Source organism: Nelumbo nucifera, chromosome 2, assembly GCF_055504915.1.
Source record: "Nelumbo nucifera cultivar China Antique chromosome 2, China Antique-T2T, whole genome shotgun sequence".
Classification (NCBI taxonomy): Eukaryota; Viridiplantae; Streptophyta; class Magnoliopsida; order Proteales; family Nelumbonaceae; genus Nelumbo; species Nelumbo nucifera.
In genome coordinates, this window is record NC_142650.1 from 13,489,222 (window position 1) to 13,511,821 (window position 22,600).

At 36.2% G+C, this 22,600-nt stretch overlaps 2 protein-coding genes across 3 annotated transcripts; both read left to right on the forward strand.

Moving 5' to 3' along the window:
• TPI (triosephosphate isomerase) lies at window positions 1-8,171 on the forward strand. Its single transcript, XM_010258625.3, has 9 exons — window positions 1-161; window positions 797-872; window positions 2,127-2,250; window positions 2,766-2,850; window positions 3,301-3,433; window positions 4,148-4,242; window positions 6,964-7,042; window positions 7,619-7,701; window positions 7,929-8,171. Exons 1-9 carry the CDS (start codon window positions 123-125, stop codon window positions 7,974-7,976), a joined length of 762 nt encoding a protein of 253 aa, XP_010256927.1. The 5' UTR covers window positions 1-122; the 3' UTR covers window positions 7,977-8,171.
• A 6,566-nt stretch (window positions 8,172-14,737) lies between these two features.
• LOC104597190 (receptor-like cytoplasmic kinase 176) lies at window positions 14,738-19,301 on the forward strand. 2 transcript variants are annotated; one of them, XM_019197768.2, is made up of 8 exons: window positions 14,738-14,996; window positions 15,081-15,102; window positions 15,235-15,343; window positions 16,273-16,598; window positions 16,915-17,050; window positions 17,208-17,350; window positions 17,486-17,609; window positions 18,645-19,301. In XM_019197768.2, the coding sequence occupies exons 3-8, from the start codon at window positions 15,292-15,294 to the stop codon at window positions 19,109-19,111; spliced, it is 1,248 nt and encodes a 415-aa protein (XP_019053313.1). In that variant the 5' UTR covers window positions 14,738-14,996; window positions 15,081-15,102; window positions 15,235-15,291; the 3' UTR covers window positions 19,112-19,301. The 2 variants fall into 2 exon arrangements, with proteins under 2 accessions (XP_019053313.1, XP_010256925.1); XM_010258623.3 differs by lacking the exon at window positions 15,081-15,102.
• The last annotated feature ends 3,299 nt before the right edge of the window (window positions 19,302-22,600 follow it).

The following is a 22,600-nucleotide window of genomic DNA, read 5'->3' on the forward strand; positions in this document are numbered from 1 at the left end:
ACTCAGCGCTTTCTATATATCTCATCTTCTCATAATCCAAGCGGTGCTCTCTACCTTTCTCTGTTTATCGTGTACTTCTTCATTTCTTCCTCGACTCCTCGTGTCCTTTGTTTTCTTCGAAAATGGGCAGAAAGTTTTTCGTTGGTGGTAACTGGAAATGCGTAAGTTGATCATTGATCCATTAGATCTTTTCATTCTTTTTTATGTCTTATATATCCTTCGGATTCTATTTTGATGTACATCAATTCTGGAAAATCAATGAAATTAGTCAAGTTTATAACTTTTGTTACTGAGATAGATCTGTGATTTGCATCATTGATCGCACGTAAAAGGATTTGATTATTGTATCTTTCCCCCTTTCATTTTCCTCTTTTATCGTTTTATGGATTTTGATTCCAGTATATGAATCCGATCTAGCAATCCATGTGTGAAGTTACAGCGATTATGTTAAATGCCGTTTGCCAGACCTCGTACTTAAAGTGTATTTCCAGATCTGGTGATTGTAGTTTTTTTGGGTGTTCGCTGCCTGATGTTTCTAGCATGAAAGCTTAAGTTTTAAAGTTTTCAATTTTTTTATCCTTTACCAGTATACTATTCGAGGAAGCATTACGTGTGCTCTTCACTAGAAATATAGACTCTCTATTACCATTCCTTGGCTGGAGAACTTCGTAATCCATGGATGGTGAATTACACTGTATCGGATGTGTGGTTGGAATTGAGTTGCGTCTAAATTCTAAGAAAGTCATTGCTTTTTCTTTTTATTATGGACCAAAACTTCAATTGGTTCTCTGTGCAGAATGGAACTGCCGAAGAAGTGAAGAAGATTGTCTCCACACTTAATGAAGCGGAGGCACCGTCCGGAGATGTTGTGGGTGAGTGGGCGAAATGGCCTTCCTTTTATCTGATAGTTATTTTATTTTGCAGTTTCGCCCTGCAAAGCTCTTAATGTCTCATTTCGCTATTTTAGAGTTTTCGCAAATTTCTACCCTTTTTTTTTTACTTTTGTTCATTTTGGAATATGCAAGTCTTACATACCAGCGTAATAAACAGCATTTCTTTGAATTCGTGCGCATTTGAGGATGTGGGAAGTGGGGAAATGACATCCTTGACGTGTATTAATAGTTCAGTAGATTCAAATAAATTCAAAAAAAAAAAAGAAAAGAAATAGTTCTCTACTTTTGCCATTTATTGTTTATATTTAGTTTTGTCAAAATCCCTTACTAGAAAATGATTTATTTACGTTATCTAAGACCATTTTATTTTCCATCATATGTAGGTTAAATAGCCATTGTATGTGAAATATTTGACTTTCAAGTTAAACTTGATTATATCACCTTAGGCTTCTACCAACAAGTGGTAAATTCTATTGTTTTAGGTACATGTATGGTAGATATGGATTAAAAATAGGGTAAATTCACTTTTATTATCTACATTTTGCCTTTTAGAATATCCATATTTAAGTCTATTAATTTATCATGGGTAGAACATACTAAATAGTGAGTTCGCTCATACTATGTCTTTTGTCACTTAGCACTTGGCTCTGTTGTTTAGTGATCTCAAGCAAGGTTGACGTGACAGCACATGGGCTTTTTTTTAACTTTATAATTGGAAGGTCAAGGACAAACTAATTAGTTACTTGTGTAATTCATTTTTGTGATGCAATCTGTAGCAAGGAAAGAATATTTCTTGATCTTCTAAAAGAAAGCTAAGTGGTGGCAGAATTCCTGAAGCAGTTGCTAGTAATGAAAATGATGTTATTACCGGCACTTTATCTTTAGAAAGTATTAGTTTACTGTGCATATTTTGGGAGTTAAGACTTTCTCTTGCAAAGCATGTGGAATTGCTCTCAGTCTTGTCTCAACACAGCAATCCCAGATTTAGTTAATTTTGATCTCTTTGGGTTAACTAAATGCTAAGATTAGTTTGAGTAAGCTGTGATACTTTCAAAATATTTTAGTGTCCTCAAGCTCAAATTTACTTCTGAATGTCATTTCTCTCTATCTCTCAAACATACACACACATGCCTGTGTACGCGCACACAAAGACATGCTTTTTAAGTTTTTATGCTGGGGCATTTCAAAATACACACCTTAAAGTTGTTGATGTGGCATGTGTTACTTCTGCAGAGGTTGTTGTAAGCCCTCCATTTGTTTTCCTCCCTTTGGTAAAAAGTTCATTGAGGTCTGACTTCCATGTTGCTGCACAAAACTGTTGGGTGAAGAAAGGGGGTGCTTTCACCGGTGAGGTTAGGTATGTCTCAGTTCAATTGCAATCACTGGCATGCAATTTATTACTGTATTTATTTAAGGTTATAATTTTTTAGTGGTGCTGTGTCAACTTTATGTTCCTTAACTAATCCACCCACTTCTTTTTGAGAGTGTCATTTTAGTGCAAGTTTTATATTTTGTTCACTCTTCAGTTATATATGGGAACTGTCTATCCTTATTTTCAGGTTCTAATTTAACAGGCAGTATATGTTTCGCAATGTTGTTTTCATGTTTTTTCTGTATTGTAATGCATAGAGCCAATATAGACATCTAAAAACTATTATATTTGTTTGCATTCTGTTTGCTTAAGTGCTTATTTTACTTGGATATCTCAACACAGTTTGCTTTCAGATTCACCATCTAAACTAGTTGTCTAATTCTGCTACCCATTGTATGGCCATAGATTGTTCCAAGTGATAGGTGTTGAGTTTTTATGGAACAAGTACTACAATTTCTTAACATACATTAGGTCGATGACTTGATGTCTCCTGTTAACAGTGCAGAGATGCTTGTCAATTTGGATATTCCTTGGGTCATTCTTGGTCATTCAGAAAGAAGGTTATTATTAAATGAATCAAATGAGGTAAGTTATTGTACATGAGCATTATGAATATCTATTTTCTACTCTTTTTTTATGAACAGTGGTGCAGAAAAGCACAACCACATCCCAAGTAGTATGGGTCAAGAGATGGCTGTCAGCTCTTGTTCTCCTCCAGATTTGTCCAGGAGGACAGTTTTTTCTGATGCATGAGCATGGGGTAGAAAGAGTGTATATCTTGGAAACAAAACATACTCTTTTTACCTTTATATGCCAAACAAATTAATGCAGCGTAACTTTTCCTTGAATCCAAGAGTTGGGGCTTTGTCTCATGACTCCATTTTGTTGGGTTTTCTATAATATTTTCCTTAGTTGAATCCTATGGATTCATCCATCTATCAGTGCTTCATCAATTTTTCTTATATGCGAAAGGTATTTGTGAACTCTTAGACACAAGAGTACTCATTTGTCTCCATGTTGTCTATGTTGTTGCAGTTTGTTGGAGACAAGGTTGCTTATGCACTTTCTCAAGGCTTGAAGGTGATTGCTTGTGTTGGTGAGACTCTTGAGCAGCGAGAGTCGGGAGCTACTCTGAATGTTGTTTCCGCGCAGACAAAAGGAATAGCAGGTGCCCCCATACCCTGCTCAATACAAGCTGCACATCTTTTACAGACTTTCTTTTCTCTTTGCTTTAAATTATTGATCTAATTGGGGTTTTGAATCCATTTGGGAAGAAGGTTCTTGTCTGGTATCATCATGCTCTTTAGGTGTCTTCTATGACAAGAAGCAATCTTTGAGAAATATTATGTGTGAATATTTGTCTTGGTTTATACTTAATTAATCAATTGAGGCCTTCTCTAGTTTTGAGGAAATATTTTGGCCTATCCCCCATTATTCAATATTATGGTTGTTCATGCCTTATGTCTGTTATCCCCCACTTCTGTTTTTGTATGGATTTGATGTGCATCTCTTAATTTCTTTCTGGAACCTTTTTTGTGTTTGCTGTAGTGAGTAGTGACTGCTCCAGATTTAAGATGATAAAACCTATTGATGTTAAGCCTTTAGTTATTCTATTTGCTTAATTGGATTGTAAATTTGAAGGGGGAAATTTTGGTTGGATCATTCGGTCTTTAGGCAACAATACCCCTTATTTCCCAGTCACAGAGAACATGAGATGGCCAAGCCAGTCTCTTCATTTTATATAAGATAGTTTGGGCATGATGCATAGGGAAGTACTGTCTGTGACATACCGATGGGGGAACAACAAATTTTCATTCTTTCCATAAATATTAAATTTATGTCTTTTTTTTGTGGTTGCATGCTAATTTCTTTTCTCTTACAGAACGGATATCCAATTGGGCTAATGTCGTTTTGGCCTATGAACCTGTATGGGCCATTGGAACTGGAAAGGTTGCAACCCCTGCTCAAGCTCAGGAAGTAAGTTGCTATTTTCCTGGTGTTTGCACTTAATTTTCCTAATTCTCATATTCATAATTTGCATGTAAAGGAAAGCATCTGAGGAGCCATTAAATAATGAATTTGAATCCCCGTTTCTGAATAATGATAATGGTGATGTTGATGGAAAAAAGAAAAGACATAAAAGAGTAATTGCCCATGCCGAATAAGATGCCCATGTAACTAGCATTTATTATCTTCATTAAGATGTACTCATTGTTATTTCTTTTCTTTACTTTTCTTATTTTCTTTTTTTTTTGTGTGGGTGGGTGTGGGGGGGGGGTCTCATGGGTCATAACTCATAAGTTTGTGAACCAAGGACAAGAAGTTGAGCAAGGAGTAAGCAGAAACAGATGATCCTGAAATTCTTATGTGGCACCCGGGCTTTTTTTGGGTTTAAGACCAATAACTAACCTGCAATATATCAAAACAAAACTTTGTGAAAGGATTCCTAAATGTGGCCAATCCAGACCATCCATGGGCCATAGTTGTCAAGGCGTTGCCTAGGTGCCTTTGGCTGGGCGCCTCGCCCAAACGCCTTGAACGCCTTGACTTTTAGCAACTAGGCGCCCGCCTAGGCGACAAAAATGACAAGGCGGGCACCTTTTATAATATCATTTATATTGTTGTATCTTATTAATGTATGTGTTAATACATTTTATTATATGCTATATATCAATTATACTTTGTTTTAATGTTTTACTATTGAAATTTAAAAGATCAAAGAGTTTTGAGAAGAGAAAAAGAAAGAAAGAAAGAATAGAATAATAAAGTTCTTTTTTTCTATTCTCTCTCTCTCTAATTAAATAAAACAGAAACCCCATCCTTGTTTTTTTTTTCTATTTTACTTCCCATCCTGAATATTTAGCATATAAAGTTAATAACCTTCTTTAGCTGCTAATTAATATGAATTTGCTCTATTAAATGCTTATTATAGTAATATTATCTTTGAAATAATGAAATTAATATATGTAAAAGATTTTTATCTTTTAGATGTGATGATTTTCCACATTTTTAGAGGAAATTTAATGTTATTAATAAAGAGAATTGCTATTTTTTCAATTAACATACATGTTGAATGGTATATAAAACTAGGAAACTAGCCAAAAGTCAAATTTTTATGTTATAAAATTTTTGTCGCCTAGGTGCCCCAGTGTCGCCCAAAATCGCTTAGGGCCCTATATGCCTTGAAAACTATGCCATGGGCCTCATATGATGCCTAGGTACAGATGCGGACATGGATATATATGGATGAGAAACAGGGATACAACTCCATTTCTTAAAATCTGTCATGGATGTGGGTTGGTATCCCATAAAATGTGCATATCTCATGCTCTGTTGGTCTGTATCTAGATTTTAAAGCTAAATGCTATTACTCAAGGTTTATTTATCAAATTTAATTAAGTTTCTAACATGCACGGATATTTAGTATAACTTGTCAAGGCATCTTATTTTATAGATATTAGAAGTGTTAATGCTATAGAGTGCATTTAGAACTTAGAAGTATCCATGCAGTATCCACTATCCAGTGGCTTTTGTGCTAAGTATCATGTCCAGCTCTAGCATGCTAAGCATGTGGAGGCATCTGGGTATCATGGTGGGCCTCTAGATTGGCTATACGTTCACTTCTGTAGTCTACATCAAACTTGTACCCAGCCATGTGTGGCAGTTCTGCTCATGTATTAATAGTCATCCAAATGTCTTTTTTTTTCATTTTTTACCTAAATAGTCCCATAAAGAAGGGCTTGTGACACCTACAGGTTTTTTTATTCAAATGGGCATAAATGATGGAGAGAGGTAGGGGTCCTTTTAGGCCTAAGTCTTGTTGAGGTGTGGAAGATTCTTGGGTTATTTAGATTTTTCTTTAAGTGATTTGACTAATAGATTCATCCTCTATCTTAAACTACGAACTTGTAACTTCTAGGATTAGGCTTGGCATAGAGCTTATGTGAGTAAGCCCCTGAACTCATGGGCAATCCAGAGGAACTTACTGTCAGCCTCACTTGGCAGTTGGCACATTGTCCTTCAAATGACTGAATATCATAGGACTATTATTGAAAACCTTCTATTCTCATGTAAAATTGTATTTATGTGTATTGGTCCTTTCTATTTTAGCTTTTTGAGGGCTTTGAAATCCAATGGTAAAAATTTTATGTTTGACAGCATCTTGTATGGTCATGTGTAAGTAACTATCAAGATTTGCTCCACTTGTATTCAACCTGAATATCATACAACTTTCATTCATGTAGATTATCACCTAGAGAATTGCAACTATATATTCTTGTTCACATTTTCTCTGTAATTTGTCAACAAAGACACCTACAAAGATAATAAACAATGAGTCATATGGCACATGTGAGATGGATGTCTAATATTGGGGAACTCTACAGTGGTCCTCTAACCTAAGAGATCTTATAGGCCTATTCTTGCCAGTCGATGATTAGGTTCTGATAGTTGATTTAGGATGTGTCCTGTTATGGAGACACAAATTGGTTGTGACACATTTCTGAAGTATTTGACCATTTATAAACTGATCTGCAGTCACCCTTAGAATTTTATCTGTGCTTGTGTTAGATTCCCTACATCACATGCTTCATCTCTAAATTTGTTTTAATAATATCTTGGAGAAGAGTATTGCTGCAAATTGCTCCAATGATCAGTTATTTCATATTCTTGCACTAATTGTGTTTATATGTATAACAGGTGCATTCTGAATTAAGGAAATGGCTTCAATCGAATATTGGTGCTGAAGTAGCTACCTCAACCAGGATTATCTATGGAGGTATTTGTTTTCCATTTGCTTTGTGAGACTGCAAAGTTGACAAGTTTTTTATTTTTTGGTAAATAAAACTTTAATTTGAAGGATTAACAATAGTCGAATCCAGGTTACATAAATGAGATAGATGCAATAGAAGATCATAAGGAAAGCCTGGGGTCTATAGTTCACAGCCCATAGAAAGGGCATTGGCTGCTTGCTAAGAAATGAGCTGCTTGATTTCGACTTCTAGGAATACGAGTCCATTGGATCTTTAAATCAGTCCCAATCTCAAAATGGATGTCACGAACCAGAGTTCTGATTTCCATAGCCATCCTTGGACTGCACTCAGAGAGAGCATTTGTGCCTTCAAAGTTGACGGGTTGAGTGGCAAGTCTGAGATGGTCTTTGTTGTATAATTTAGGTTGATGCCAACTAATTTCAGTGTTTTTTTTGGTAACAATGAATGAAATTTTACTATATTGCTTCAATAGCAACAAATGTTAACAGCAATGGGAATGCAAAAGCAGTGAATTGTGAATTGATTTAATTTCTAAATGATGTCAATTTCACATTTTAAAAAGTGTTAATATTTCTATTCAGGTTCTGTAAACGGTGCCAATTGCAAAGAGTTGGCTGCACAACCTGATGTTGATGGATTTTTGGTTGGTGGAGCTTCTTTAAAGGTAATTACTATTGTTGTCAAAAGATTATCGTCAACTCTTTGTTTTTTGTTTTTTGTTTTATTTATTTTTTTGGACCGGGGGGGGGGGTAGAATTCTACATTTCTACTCACTGAAGTTTGCTGCAAATTTGACCACATATCGCTGAATTCTTCCACCTTGCGTCATTCCGTTTTGGTTCTTTATCTTTATTATTACAAGCTAAGATTTTTCCTCATTTTTTTTTTCAGCCGGAGTTTGTTGACATCATCAAGTCAGCCACTGTGAAGACCGCATGAGCTTGGAATCACATGCATTATTTAGGGGTTGAGAGGTTTTGTTTGGTGAGAAATACAGCAAGCTGTAGCTTCTTTAAAAGGGAACCTTTGAGAGCCACTACTATGTAGCATGGCTGGTATGTCAAAGTAAACTGGATGTAAGACAGCAGAATTCTGAGTTTTAATAAATCGGAGAGTATCCTTTTTTCTATTCCACCTTTTTGGTCTAGATTACCAATTCTTTATTTGTATGTTGATAATTTTTCTGCTATTCCCCGCTATGCTTGGGTGGCCGTGGCACCTCCATTCGCTAGGGTCTAGGGTGGCATCTGCTTCACAAATGGGTGTTAAACTTTCAAATTGATCTAAACTGATATTATTTCCAAGCAATGGCAGAAGCCATAATGGGGGATAGAGGAGGCATTCCTCTTTACAACACTTTTGAGAAGCAAGGAGATGAGCGATAAAATTTTACTCCATAAATAATAGAGACAAACAGCATCAAAAAAGCCAAGTTCTACTTTGATATCCAGCTAAAAGGAGTAGAAGTACAAATATGTACTGTGCAAATATATACAAAATAGGTTTTGCGTTCTACATATTTGTATTTATACTCCTTCCAAATTGAGCCTTAAGCACCCCTGTATCATAGCCTCGCCACTGCCTTTCTTACCTGGAAACTTTGGCTGTTAATAAAAAAAATAGCAGGGGCTGATATGCTGTTACTCCATTTAGTACCTAGTTTGTCTTTTGACTAAAAGAATATCCACTGGAAGTATTCTTTTATCGTTCATGTGCTGTTAATGAAAGGTGGTTTCATACATAGAACCCTTATTCCATCAATTCCAATTCGAATCAAATCAGACAATATATGAGTTCGAATTGAATTAGAAAATTCGATATTCGATAAATATTAATTATTTGAATTTGAATTTGAATTTGATTAAATATTAGAATATTTGATTCAATTTAAATTTGACTAATTAATTATTTTAAATAATTAATAAATATATAATATAAGCATTTTATTTATTTATATAAAGTATATAAATATATAAATTATTTATATAATTTAATTATTATAAATTATATAACACATTTAAATATTTTATATATTATATATAAAAATTAAATAATCAGTCAAATTCAGATATTTATTAAATCAAATTAGGTTATATCCGAATTCGAATCCGATTAGATATTCGAATTATCCAAATTCAATTCAATTATATCGAATCTTAAACTCAAATCAGATTTTTGAATACCGTTGACACCCCTAATTATCTAATAACTGAATTGTACTTTGAATTGAGATATTCAACGTTGAGAAACCTGGTGATATAAAAACTCATCTGTTGGTTTGGACTGTATAGTGTCTATAGTTAAATTCATAGTGATTTTCATGGCAAATTGCTAAACCACCCACGCTAAATTTGTACTCTTGTTTGTTTGGCGTTTTTTATTTTTCATTTTCTTGATTTCTGGCACAGTAGTGCAGGAGCGTTTTCATGACTCATGGCAAAAATCAATATTAAGAAATGGATTGAAACTTAAATAATGGATAGGGTCCATTTCATCCGCTTGACTTTGACTTGGTCCATCCACAAGTATATAGAATAATAGAAATTAGAAATCCTTTTTGCTTGACTCTTTTTCCCTGCATGCATCCTGTGGGTCTTAAAAAATCACAGGCCGTAATAATATCATGATCCGCTTAGGCCGACCCAACACAGCCCTGTTTTCCTCTGTTACTCTAGCAAAGAGTAGTAAATAGTTAATTGTTTCTGCTTTGTACAAAGATATGAGTATCACAGTCAGAGGTCTTAGATGAGTCATTGTGTTTCCACGTGACCGGTCATATTTTCTTCGTTCTTCCCCTCAATGAAGACAAGAAAAAGTCTCCTCCGATCCACACCCCCCAAGCACGGAAGCCAGCCCATTCATTGGCAATGTAATATGGGCTCCACTTCCGGCCAATGTAAACCTAGCCCATGGACCAGGGTGAAATGAAACGTGTTATCTACCATGAATGTTTGGTTGGTTGTTCAGTGATCACCCCTGTTTCCATTGACTTGTTCAGCACTGCACTGCAGGACATCTCCATCACATCCCTTATCTTAATGCTATATTTGGTTTGAAGGAAAAAAGTAGGGAAACCCTTACAAACCTTGTATTGGTTTTCCTATCTTTCTCTTTCTTTTCCTACCTTTTTCCTTCAAACCAAACATAGCCTAACAGCATCCGCATATATGTGAGACTCTGAGACAAGTCCTTTATTTACACCCACCCAACATTTTATCCAGATATCATCGTGTATCTTGTCTTGTGTCTTTCTTGTGATGTTTGAAAGCTGTGGAAATTTGGGGCGAGGACTTGGCCTAGTGGATCCTGGATCTCCTGAAAAGCAAAAACCGTGTGAACACTCTAAAAGGCGACCAGATTCAGTCCTCACAAAAGTGTCTTCACACTGTGAACACAGTTTCATGAGGACTGAACCGGATGTCTTTCATGTCTATTTACCTATAAGATTTTTGTAATCCAATTTCCAATATATCAATCAGGAACCCAAACGCAAAGTCAGTGAGATCCCTGCCCTGCTTTTGATTCTTGCCTTAAAATGCACATATTCTACAACCACTCAATTGGTTTAAAACAAAATGATTGAAATTTTGGTTAAATTTTTCATTTCTAAATTATCCTTAGATTTTGTAATAAATAAATAAGAATAATCTATTTTTCGCTAAAACAAACAATAATCAAAGAATAAACGTTAGTGCGGAAGTTCCTGATAACAGTATGGCAAAATATAAAGACCTCCCTTAAGTTTTTTAACAATCATAAAAGCCACCCTTATTCTCCTGTAAATACAGTTACATACACCTCCCTTTCATTATTGTGCTAGACAGAAAATGTTAAACCTAATGTGTTTGTGTTTTGAAAACATCAAGTTTACTATTTTGTCTATCCATTCAGACATAAATATATTAAAATACCCTCAAAATATCTTTAACTTGTATTTGTAGCTAACATATGGTATTCTTTCACTTGTGGGTCACACTGCATATTTTTTCAAAAAGTAGAGAGGGAAGGTTTTGTTAAAATAAAAACATTGGGGAGGTTTTTATATTTCACCTTTGGCTTTTTAGGCCATTGTAGCTAGGGGTGATCATTTCAGCCAGGCATGGCCTGGCTTGGAAAATCCGGGCTTGGGCCTAGGTTTTTATGTTAAGGCCCAGCCCGAGCCTTGGCCCACAAAATTTAGGGCTGGGCTTGGGCCTAATTTTTTAGGCCTGACCTATCTTTATGTATATATGTTATTAAAAAAATTTGATAATTGATGTTTTATATATAAAATAAAGATTATTAGAGATTTGTAGGAGATTATAGATTTTAATCCTACGGTCTTAGATCTTACCGAATTCTAATATAGTACTTAATGAAATATAAAAATTATTAAACACTAATCTTCTCCACTCTCTCTCACCAATTTCACAAAACCACCGCCACGCCCAATATCTCTCTCTCTCTCTCTCTCTCACCAAAAGACGAATCTTCTAGTGATAAAGACTCCATCGATGAAGATAAACCTGAAGTTTAGAGTGGTTGCAAGTTTTGGGTAAAATTGAAATCATTTGCAATATTTTATTACTTATTTATTTACATTAATTTGAACTATTTTTTCTTAGTATGTAAATATATTTTTTATTTCACTTTTTATTTATAGGAGTTGAATGGAAGATGGAGCCCCTTACAGAGATGTCTAAAGTTGTTTTATGGATATTACATGACAATGGATGGTTATTTTTTAATAGATATTATAGGTTATAGGTTGATTTTTTTTGTTGATAGAAGAATTGGTTTGTTAAAATTATCATTTTTAGCATATTAATTACCAATTGAAACTTATCTTTTATGTTAAAAGCTTTTATCTTGATATTAAGTTTAAAGTTTCTTACAGGTTACTATGGTCTCCACGACAATAAGTGAAAAAAAAATACAATTGTTTAATTTTAAAACTAAAATACAACAATTAGGCCCGAAACCTTGGCCCGACCCTGCTTGGGCCTATGTAGGGCTGGGCCTGGGCTTATATTTTTAGGCCCATAATGCAAGCCAGGCTAGACCCGGACTTAGCCTAAGCCCATTGTTATGAAGGCAAAGCCCGGATATATATATATATATATATATATATATATATATATATATATATATATATATATATATATATTCTTAATCTTGATTACAATTCCACTACCTAAAACCTTCTCTCCAACTAAAATATTTATTCTAACAAAAAAAGATGTAGAATATTTATTATTTTAATATTTATTACGTTTCTTTTATTGCTTGCAAGTTGCAACTTGCAGTCGCCATTCGCCAATCGTGAGCCGTGAACCGTCCAGTGACTCTGGTCCCGAAAGGCGCTGAAGTCTAGACAGCAGGGTTGGGGAGCACCCGGCGCAACGACTCGCTCGCTGATTCCCCCGGCTATCTCGACGCTCGAGCCGTCTCGGGCAAGCCCAAGCAATTAAGCTGGCTTTCTCTATTTCTTTTCTTCACACCATGACATGACACTAAGACCAAGTAGGGTAGGGGAGCCGGGTTGGAACTTGGAAGTTGGAGGTTTGCAATTGCAGAGACATGGAGTCATGGACTAACAGATGTTACGCATGCAATCAATGATGGGCTGGCCCGCTACCCGGCTAAGGTATCTCCTATCTCGTGACGTTTAGTGGTCAACTTGATATCCCATTCCCATGACGCCGTACTACATAATCCCCACAAAGATAGGTCTACCTGATTAATGGTACTGATCTGTTTCATCACGTTTGACTTTTGACGTCCTCCAATAGACCACGTGTACGTAATACCATGGTGGTTCTACATCTACATTGCCAACTCTGCCATGTATAGAAGACTATAGAAGTAGAATATAGTCGATAATACTACAAAAATAGAAGTTTACAAATAAAAATGATTAATTAATTACTATTTTACACTTTATTTTAGCATTGCTTCGGTAATTTCCGTATAAGAAAGTCAAAGTTCATGATTATAGCTTAGCTTAGCTGGTCTGGTTGATAATATAGTTGTTTAGTCGGTTTGGCCCAAGCCCAACTCACTCCATGTAGCTATTGGGTTGAGGACCCTTTCCTCTCGCACAGCACACCGTGTTTTGAGAGCTGGAGCCCATCATTAAATATTTACACCACTTTTTTTTTTTTACAACTAAACAAAACAGAAATGAAACAGACAAGTCAACAAAAATCTTCTCAACCAAATCCCAATGACCCAATCAGGTTATGCTAAAGACTTGTATTTTCCTTTTCCCACAATAAATCTAAAGAAATTTAAGATGGGCCCCACACCCTATTTCCACAAATTTCCAAAGTATAAGTACAATTATTTTTAACATCGAAAGCATCAACAATTGTTTCCTCATGATATGTTTCTGTGACTTTGCTTTTAGTCTTCCAGATATTGTCGTCCCAACCAAAAACGTGGCCTTTTGTTTCCTGATTCCCCTCATCACATGATGATGGCAAATGCATTGCTTCTTCATTTGTTGCCATTTTCCCCTATTTCTATTCCTTCCATGTGTTTATTTATTAATTAGAGAGCAGTTACCGAAGCACTATTCGCTCATTGGATTCTACTTGCCACGTGGATTTTTTTATTAAGCTCCTCCTAACACTAAACAGAGGCCTATTTGAAATCCTTATTAAGGGTGTAGCCACGAATGCTAAACCCTAACTTCTTCACAAAGAAAAAAGAGGCTATTAATATTTGTTTTTGTTTGTGGAGATTCTTCTTTTATCCTTAATATTCTTCTGTAAAAGTGAAAAGGACTACATAATTCTTCTTCTTTTTTCTTTTGGTATTTCACTTTAAAACAGTCTACTAAAGAAATCCAATTCCAAGTTAAGACGAAATGGAATTTATTTTCAAAATTCTAAATAATTTGTTTAAAAAACTAATTTGATTGAAAAGAAATACAATATCAGAATATAAAATGTTTTGTTATTCAAGTGTATTTTATAATATATGAATGAATATTTGTACGTATAAGTATTAAATGGGGAAATTAATTTTAATTGTACGGATAAATGAGAGTACCAGAAAAAAAAAAGACAAATATTGGGACAAGTATGCCAAAAATATTTTGGTTTAATTTATAGTTTTGTATTAATTAAATGGGTCAGAGATTCTTGTCCCAACGTTTGTTACATGTTTTATTTATTATCCATTTAATTAAAAGGTATATACGGTATACGGTATATCTCTAACCAAACTTATTAAACTAAAACAAGGACATGACCACATGGGAACCGGCATAATCCATGGCCCAAGCCCATTGCCCATCTTACCAAATCTAAAATTCCTAAAAGGGAAAATTATAAAAACCTCCCTTGAAATTTCTGACAAATCTATAAATATGTGGGAGGTCTATAGGATTTTGAGATTTTCAGTAAATAGAGGGAAAATTTTTATAATTTTTCTTTCCTTCTAAAGTTTTGATTGTCTGGAAAAATTCAAGGGAAAGGGCCCAACCAAAACCAAACGAGGCCAAGCCGAGCCGACAGTAGACAACGGAACTTTCCGAGTTCCGACAACAATAAATCGGCTTGAATGTGTAATCATTCATCGGAATCCAACGGTTAAGATTCACTGCAGACAATACAGGGGTTGTCGTGTTGAACCGAGAGATGGAAAGAGTGGCCAAAAGTATAAGAAGGATAAGCCTGAGCGGGACCAGCCCGCCATTAATGCCCACTCTCTCTCTCTCTCTCCCCGTCCGTAGCTGCAGTAAGGAAAAAAACTAAGCCAGGTCAAACTGTCTCGGCTTCGGAAAGGTCTAAAAGAGCTTCCAAGAAACACACGAACACCAAAAACGAACCTCGCCTTCTTTCCCCCTTTTCATTTCTCTCTTCTGCGTCTCTGTTGATTCCACCACGAACACCAGAAAGAAAAATAAAGCACATCTCCTGTAATCTCTATAGTTCGGTTACTAGCTTCTGCTCGATCTGTAGAGAAAAGAAGGTGATTGTTTTCATCCTTTTTTTTTTCATTTTCAGTAGTCTATTAATTGTTTCTTTTGAATTTTCTTTTTAATTGAATATGTAGGCAAAGCAAATCAACTGGGAAGGTTATGTTCGTGGATTACACCTAACTTTAAAGAATAAAGCTTGTTTCACACTAGATCTGCTTTGTTTCATGGATCTGGTTCTATTTTTTTACCAGTCATGTGCACCTAAATCATTGGTTTTGTGATCTATAGGAGGTGAGGGGGTCGTAAAGAAAGGAAATAAGAGCTTGGTTTCGCGGTTTCTTATCCATGGGGGCTTGCTGGAGTGCTCGAATCAAAGCCGAGAGTCCATTTCATACAGGTATTGGACGCTTTTGACAGGATTTCTTTACCTGGTTCAGCATTGTCCTGCTTGAAATGTAGATTTTTACGAGTTTAGTGGCTTAACTTGTTGATACTTATAGCTGTTGAAGCCGGATTGTTGTGGTACTTTGTTTTCTGTTGTTAATTTTCGGGTTTTGAATCATGGCAGCTAAAACTTTGCTCTTCTTGAGACTGGTTTCTGTGGAAACCCCTTTTTTGACGTTTAATTCTCTGAGTAAATATTTGTCGCTGTTTCTGGATTGAAGTCCGTCTTTCTCTTCCCCTCTGCCACTTCGCTTTGTGTTTTGGGTTGGAACGTAGAAGTTCCATTTTTGTTTTGTCATCTTCATTCAAGATATTGTTTTTGTGCTAGTAAATGAGGATTTCTAGGTGGATGAGTTTCATTTACCGGAAACAGTGATTTTCTGTTGTAGCTGGAGCAACAGTTGACCTCATTGACTGTTTAAATGAATTGGGTTTCTTTCCTATTATCTGAAGAAAATGATTGGTGTATATGTGGATTTGCTTGATAGTTTTTTTCTTCTAGGTGGATGAGTTTCATTCACCGGAAACAATGATTTTCTGTTGTAGCTTGAACAACAGTTCACCTCATTGACTGTTTAAATGATTTGGATTTTTGTTACCTGAAAATTAGATTTCCGTGGAATATCTTCTCTCATATTTACTGGGAATCGTTAGGTTTGGGAACCTTATTTTTTATCTCTAAGATGCTTTAGAAGGAGGTTTTTCTCAAAATTTCCGATTCCTTCTTTGTGATACTTTTACTGATCGTTGTTTATGAAATATAATGTTTAGGTCGGCAATTAAGTTTGTCAATAATCAACTGTTATTTCTATTTCTTTAGTTTGTTTTATTGTCTGGCTTTGGTACATGAACTTATTAAATGATCATTTTATGGCTCTTCAGGGGTGAACTCGAAATGTGTGAGCAAAGATGGAAATGACGTAAGTGGTTCAAGTAGCAGGGCCTCAGCTACTTCTGTGCCTCTAACTCCTCGTGGTGCAGGGGAGATCATTCCGTCCTCCAATTTAAAGAGTTTTAGTTTCAGTGAACTCAAAATGGCCACAAGAAACTTCCGGCCTGACAGTGTTTTGGGAGAAGGGGGATTTGGATCAGTTTTTAAGGGTTGGATTGATGAAAATGCACTTACTGCTGCCAAGCCCGGAACTGGCATGATTATCGCCGTTAAGAGGCTTAACCAAGAAGGCTATCAGGGTCATAGGGAATGGCTGGTGAGTATTCCCCTTCTTAGGCCTTGCACTTTTCAAAATTCGATTCATCCTCCTACTTTAGGGGACTGTATCTTCGTATTCAAGTGGCAGTACTCAGAAATTCTTAGTTGAGTGGAGCAAAATTGGGCATGCAGAGATATTATGTGTGAATGGTATCCAACTGTCCATGAATACTCCTCTGCGATTGCACTAGTCTGGTTGACCGTGCTAAACTAAATAAGTTAGAACTTGGTAGTTGTCACAATTTTAAGTCTTTCAAATGTCAGATTTCTTTCTTTTTTTAAGAATGCTATTTAACATTTTGCTGGCCTCGCAGGCAGAAGTGAATTACCTAGGGCAGTTATATCATCCTAATCTTGTGAAGTTGATTGGCTATTGCCTAGAGGATGAGCATCGGCTTCTAGTCTATGAGTTTATGCCTCGGGGAAGCTTAGAGAATCATCTATTCAGGAGTGAGCTTCTTTATCCCTATCATACCATTTTTTTAGTTATTTTTTCCCTGTTGTACTATTTCAATTCCATGTTTTTCTTCTCTTTTCCCTTTGAAGGAAGATCTATGTAGAACTCGTCAATTTCTATTTTGTTAATACCTTTGTGTTCTTGAAACAGGGGGATCTTATTTCCAGCCACTTTCCTGGAACCTCCGGATGAAGGTTGCTCTTGGAGCTGCCAAAGGTCTTGCCTTCCTTCACAGTGCTGAAACAAAAGTCATCTACAGGGACTTTAAGACATCTAACATCCTTCTTGATTCAGTATGTATACTGTATGTTTACTTTAAATCACATTTTGCTTGCAAATTTTTGTAAAATTGCATTTAGTTAGATAACAAGAATGGTTTAAGTAGTATTTTGTTGATGCACTCATACTTCTTTTGAATAAACTCACAGAACTATAATGCAAAGCTTTCCGATTTTGGGTTGGCCAAGGATGGTCCAACAGGTGATAAAAGCCATGTCTCAACCAGAGTCATGGGAACATATGGATATGCAGCTCCAGAGTACCTAGCTACAGGTATTATCCAACATTTGTTTGCTCTGATACATTTGATTTTTCTTTTTTCTTTGGTATTGCATGCCCATGTGTGGTTTTAAATTAATCTGGTTGAGGCAGACTTGTCTGCTTCTGAGTCGTTTTAGTTGGCATAAAGTGAAATTTATGAATCTAAATGTAATTATTATGTGTATATACAACAGTGCAGATGAGAAGTGGTTAACATCTCTGCTTATTAAGCATAGGATAGGATGACGTACTATTTTCCCTGAGGACAAAATCTTAAGACAGAAGATAGTTATTCTTGGCATGCAAATGAGCCTGAATCACCTCCGATCTCTTCATTCATATTCAAGTTAAGCTTGTAGTTGGAGGGCCTCATGATGTATTCTTTGAAAATTCAACCGGTGATTTAAGCCATTTACCAATTTAACCAATCAAATGGTTGGAATACTGGAATCTCTTCAGATGGGAGGATGTTGAAATAACAGAATTTAATGTTTGATCCACAGAGGCAAACTATAACAAGAAATTTAAGAGAATGAATTATAATGGTATTAAATGAATGATAAAAAAATCTATTACGCTATCTAGTATCTACCTAGAGGACAAATTTGTTATACAAAATTTGGGAGGATATGGTATGTAGAAATCAGGATGCAACTAATTGCTTTATCCCACTCTGGATATCAGGCTATGTATTTAGAAAATAGTAGTAGGAAAGCAAGTATTTTGGTACTACTAAATGATTACTGGGCTAGAGCTTGCCACCTGAGCTGCAATTGGTGGAATGCTATGGTAACAGGATTCCAAACCTGATGCTTGCAATGGCATATTCGATATTGAGTTTTATTACCTCTTCCCCAAGAATATAGAATAAAGAAAATAAAAAAGAGAAGTAATTCTATTTTGTATTCTCACTGATAAAAAATTGTCACTCCTATTCTCCCTATATGTGCAAGTTTTTTAGAAAGTCAGCTTGTCTGCATTCTTGATTCTAGCAAAGAACTAGACAATATTTCCCGTCTTGATCTTTGTTTTACATCTCTTGTGAAGGTCATTTGACTGCCAAGAGTGACGTATACAGCTTTGGGGTTGTCCTCCTAGAAATGTTATCTGGCCGAAGAGCAGTGGATAAGAATCGGCCATCTGGAGAACATAACCTGGTGGAATGGGCCAAGCCTTACTTGACAAACAAACGGAAAATTTTTCGTGTTCTGGATAGCCGTCTTGAAGGCCAGTATTCAATGGGCGGGGCCCAAAAGGCAGCAAATCTTGCGCTCCAATGCCTATCCACAGAGGCCAGGTTCAGACCAAACATGGATGAGGTGGTGACAACATTAGAGCAGCTTCAAGATTTGAAGGATGTTGAGAGGAACACACAAAATGGAAACCACCCAAACCGGGCAAACCATTCCACTGGTGGAACCAGGTCCCGCAGAAGAAATGCTGATGAAGGTCAGAATGGAAAAGCAGCATCTTATCCCAGGCCATCTGCTTCACCCCTTTACAGCAGAGATTGAGAGAACTTAATTTGGATATAATCTTTCCTATTTAAACAAATCCAGTTGGCTTCCAGATCAAAAAACAAAAAAGAAGTGTCAGGAATTCGGATATGTATTGTACCTATATTTATTTGATTACTGTACAGTTGTTGTTTTGACAATGTATTCAAAATCAAGTTATGTTACACCATTTCCAGTTCTCAGAAAATGAGGAACATGAGCAATATTGCAATCTGTGGTTCACAGACATTTTTGTAAACAGCACAAGGGACTTTTATAATCATGAAAAAAGAAGGGCATAGGGGTATAGAGCGCTTTTGCGTGTAAATTATAGTTGAGAAGCCTGAAATCGAATTTTGATCTTCCCAGCTGATGTTCTCTCTTTTCCTTGTAGTTTTTCCCTCTTAAAATGTTCTGTAACATTTTAACGTTAGTGAAATTGTGTTTCTTAGCTTTCTTTTTCTGCTGTGGTGATGCGATTTTTTTTTTTTAGTTTTTATCTATTCGTGGAGAAGTTTGGACATTTAAGATTGTCATTTCCAAGTGGTCACTATTCATAAATCATTAGTCATGACTGAACAAAGGGTATACTAAAAAAACGGAAAAGTACACTGCATCATCAGAATTCTGAATTGCCTTGCTCCCACCATAAAACACCAATACCCGTCTGTGTATTGGCATATTGGCATCAATTCCAAGCTGACATATGTGTTGAACAGTCATTCTCTTAAAAAAAAGCTGAAAAAAAGAATCAAAAAGAGAAAAAATGGTGAACAGTTGAAGGTAATTGATGTCACATAAAAGAAGAAAGGGACGTGTGAATTATAAGTCTGAGAAAAGCTTCTCCCAATGAAGGGTAAGAAATGGAAATGTATCAGTACCACTCTCAAGTTGGATTTGGAAGGAATGGACATATAAATTTTAGTTTCGACCTGTGTCTCTGCACAAAATAAAGCTAGAAACAAGGAAAAGACCACATACAGTGGCAGTTTTCTGGCCTTCTGGGAGGCAAAAGACCAGTACGTCAAGGCTAGTAGTCCAACCACCTTTATTTATTCCTTTAAAAAGGAGACAGCAGCACTAAGCCGCGGGGTTGACTTTGACCGACTCCAAACCCAGGAGTCAGGACAAATGAGTGAGTTCATTAAGATTTAAGTGTAGGGCTCACACGTTTTACTCAGTAGTCCTGTTTGAGGAGGTGCTTGAGTAAGGACATCTCTGCATAGTGCATACTATTCGTCTGTACCAGGTAGCTACTGTCAAAGCTTCAAGTCTCAATTAAGTTGGCTTGAAGTTGAGTAAAGGCTGGGCAGGTGAAGTTGAAGAATGAAGACTTGAAACAGGAACGAGGGAGCTCCTGGAATTGAAAGCAGAATCCTACCGAGAGTATATCCTAAAAATTCCTAATTAATCCGTGTGAATAAAAGAATTGAGATTAGCTGAACGCTTTAGTTAACAGCTAAAGAGTTCAGCTAAACCTTGCTCGAAAATAAAAGTCAGTTAATGGCGGATGCCCATCGTAGAAGGGACGCATCTAATTGGCCGGAAGACTCTCAACATCAGTCTACGCATCAATCGAGGACAAAAGAAAATAAAATAATCTAGTAGGGATTGGAAGATGAGAATAGAAATTCCGCAAGTCCATACAACACGTTAAATTTCAATTATCCCAAGAGGACTCTTGTAAGATTTGTCCAATATAATTACCCACTAGTCATCTGGGACTGGGACGCTCACCAAAAGACTCAACACAAGTCGCAAGTCCTACCTGGCCCCCTTCAAAGGGTAAAGGCCAGTGTTTTTAAAATCGGATTGGACGGTTGGATTGAAAAACCAGGAACCAGTCTCATGATCGGTTCCGTTTCATCCTAAAACTGTTTTTTGGCCAAAAACCATGATTTGGTTAGTGAATCGTTAACTCAGATGGTTAAACCGTCAAACTGTTGATTCAGACAACAGTTTTTGATCGTTTTTTTTTTTTATCAGAACAAGTTGTCCATTCAGACCAAATGGCAAACTGTTTGACCTAGAAACTAGACTCCAGAATGGTTCCTTGTCCAGTCTGATTTTAAAAACCTTGGGTAAGACAAGGAAATGTACTACACATGTAGATTGTAAGTAGGGTTGCAAATTGGGCTGGGTTAGGTCAGGTTGAGGCCAACCCTAAGTTCTAAACCCCAACCCTAACCCTAACCCAACCCGACCTTTAACCTGACCAACCCAACTCTAACCCTAACTAAATTCCTTCAACCCTAACCCAACCTGAAGTCAATTTCAGGTTGGGCCCAATCCAACCTTCTTCCCATCCTTTAAAACCTCATAGAATTTCTCGATTTTAGATCTTAAGGTTTAGTTTGGAAATAATACAAATGCAAATATGTACAGTGTAAATACATACAAAATATAAGGTTTTGCACTCTACATATTTGCATTTGTACTCCTTCCAAACTCAGCCTAACTCAACTTTCACTACATATATTAATCCTATGTTTCATTAGTATTTGTTTGTTGACGTTTTTTTTTTTTTTTTGTTCTTTTAGTACAAAATTTAGAAAAACAAGTGTTAGAAATGACTATAGTTTATTATGAGTTATGATTTACGATAGATCTTTCTTGGGCGACAAACAACATAAAGGAGATGAAGAATAAAATTTTCAAAAAATACAAAATAATGTTATTAAGGTTTTAGTCTTTCTGGTAAGGATTAAGTGAAGTGATTATCTTAAAAAAAATACATGATACTATGTGATAGGGGTTATACAAATATCATGCATCTCAACAAATCAATGTATGTTATATATTATATATAACATATATTTATATACGACATATACTATAGAATCAGGTTCGAGTTGAGTCGGGTTGACTAAAGGGTCAACCCTAGCCCTAACCCGAACATCAATCCGACCCAGCGTAACCCAACTTTTTTGGATTGGGTTAGGATTGGATTCGGGCCAACCCGGCCTAAGTTGCAGCCTTAATTGTAAGTCATCCAAAACTTCACTTGGAGTGGTCCCAACGCGACCGTGGACGAGGTCTTGCATGGTTCAAGCTTGCATATTCAGGCCCTGGAGTCCGGACTGTAGCCTGGGGTTAAAAACTTCAAATAAAACTTGAATTCTGGTCGAGTTTGGTTTGAAGTGTTGAGTAGCTTGAACCCAGACTTGGAACACGTCCCTAACTCCACCTGAGCTCCCGACCAACCTTCTATAATATATTTACTCCATGTATAAATGCCTTGAAGTTGTAACAGACTTGGAAATGGAAATGGCTCCAATTCTGCTTCCTGGTTCATCAGGGAGGTGAAACCTCAAAACCAGCAAAAGTGGCTGATTATCCTTGAATATAAAAGGGGTCAGCTTCTGGTATAAAACTGGCTCATTGATCATCCCATCATCGTCATCTTCATCTAATCCTTTATCCCGACCATATTGGCCATCCTGTGAATTGGGAATCTGTGTTACAATATTTATTTGACATTGATCCGAATTGTACCATCGCATTGTG

Coding starts and splice junctions, on each gene's coding strand:
- TPI (XM_010258625.3), top strand. CDS start 123: ATGGGCAGAAAGTTTTTCGTTGGTGGTAACTGGAAATGC. Junction 2,851..3,300: donor TATTAAATGAATCAAATGAG/GTAAGTTATTGT, acceptor ATGTTGTTGCAG/TTTGTTGGAGACAAGGTTGC. Junction 3,434..4,147: donor GCAGACAAAAGGAATAGCAG/GTGCCCCCATAC, acceptor TTTCTCTTACAG/AACGGATATCCAATTGGGCT.
- LOC104597190 (XM_019197768.2), top strand. CDS start 15,292: ATGGGGGCTTGCTGGAGTGCTCGAATCAAAGCCGAGAGTCCATTTCAT. Junction 16,599..16,914: donor AGGGTCATAGGGAATGGCTG/GTGAGTATTCCC, acceptor CTGGCCTCGCAG/GCAGAAGTGAATTACCTAGG. Junction 17,351..17,485: donor CTAACATCCTTCTTGATTCA/GTATGTATACTG, acceptor ATAAACTCACAG/AACTATAATGCAAAGCTTTC.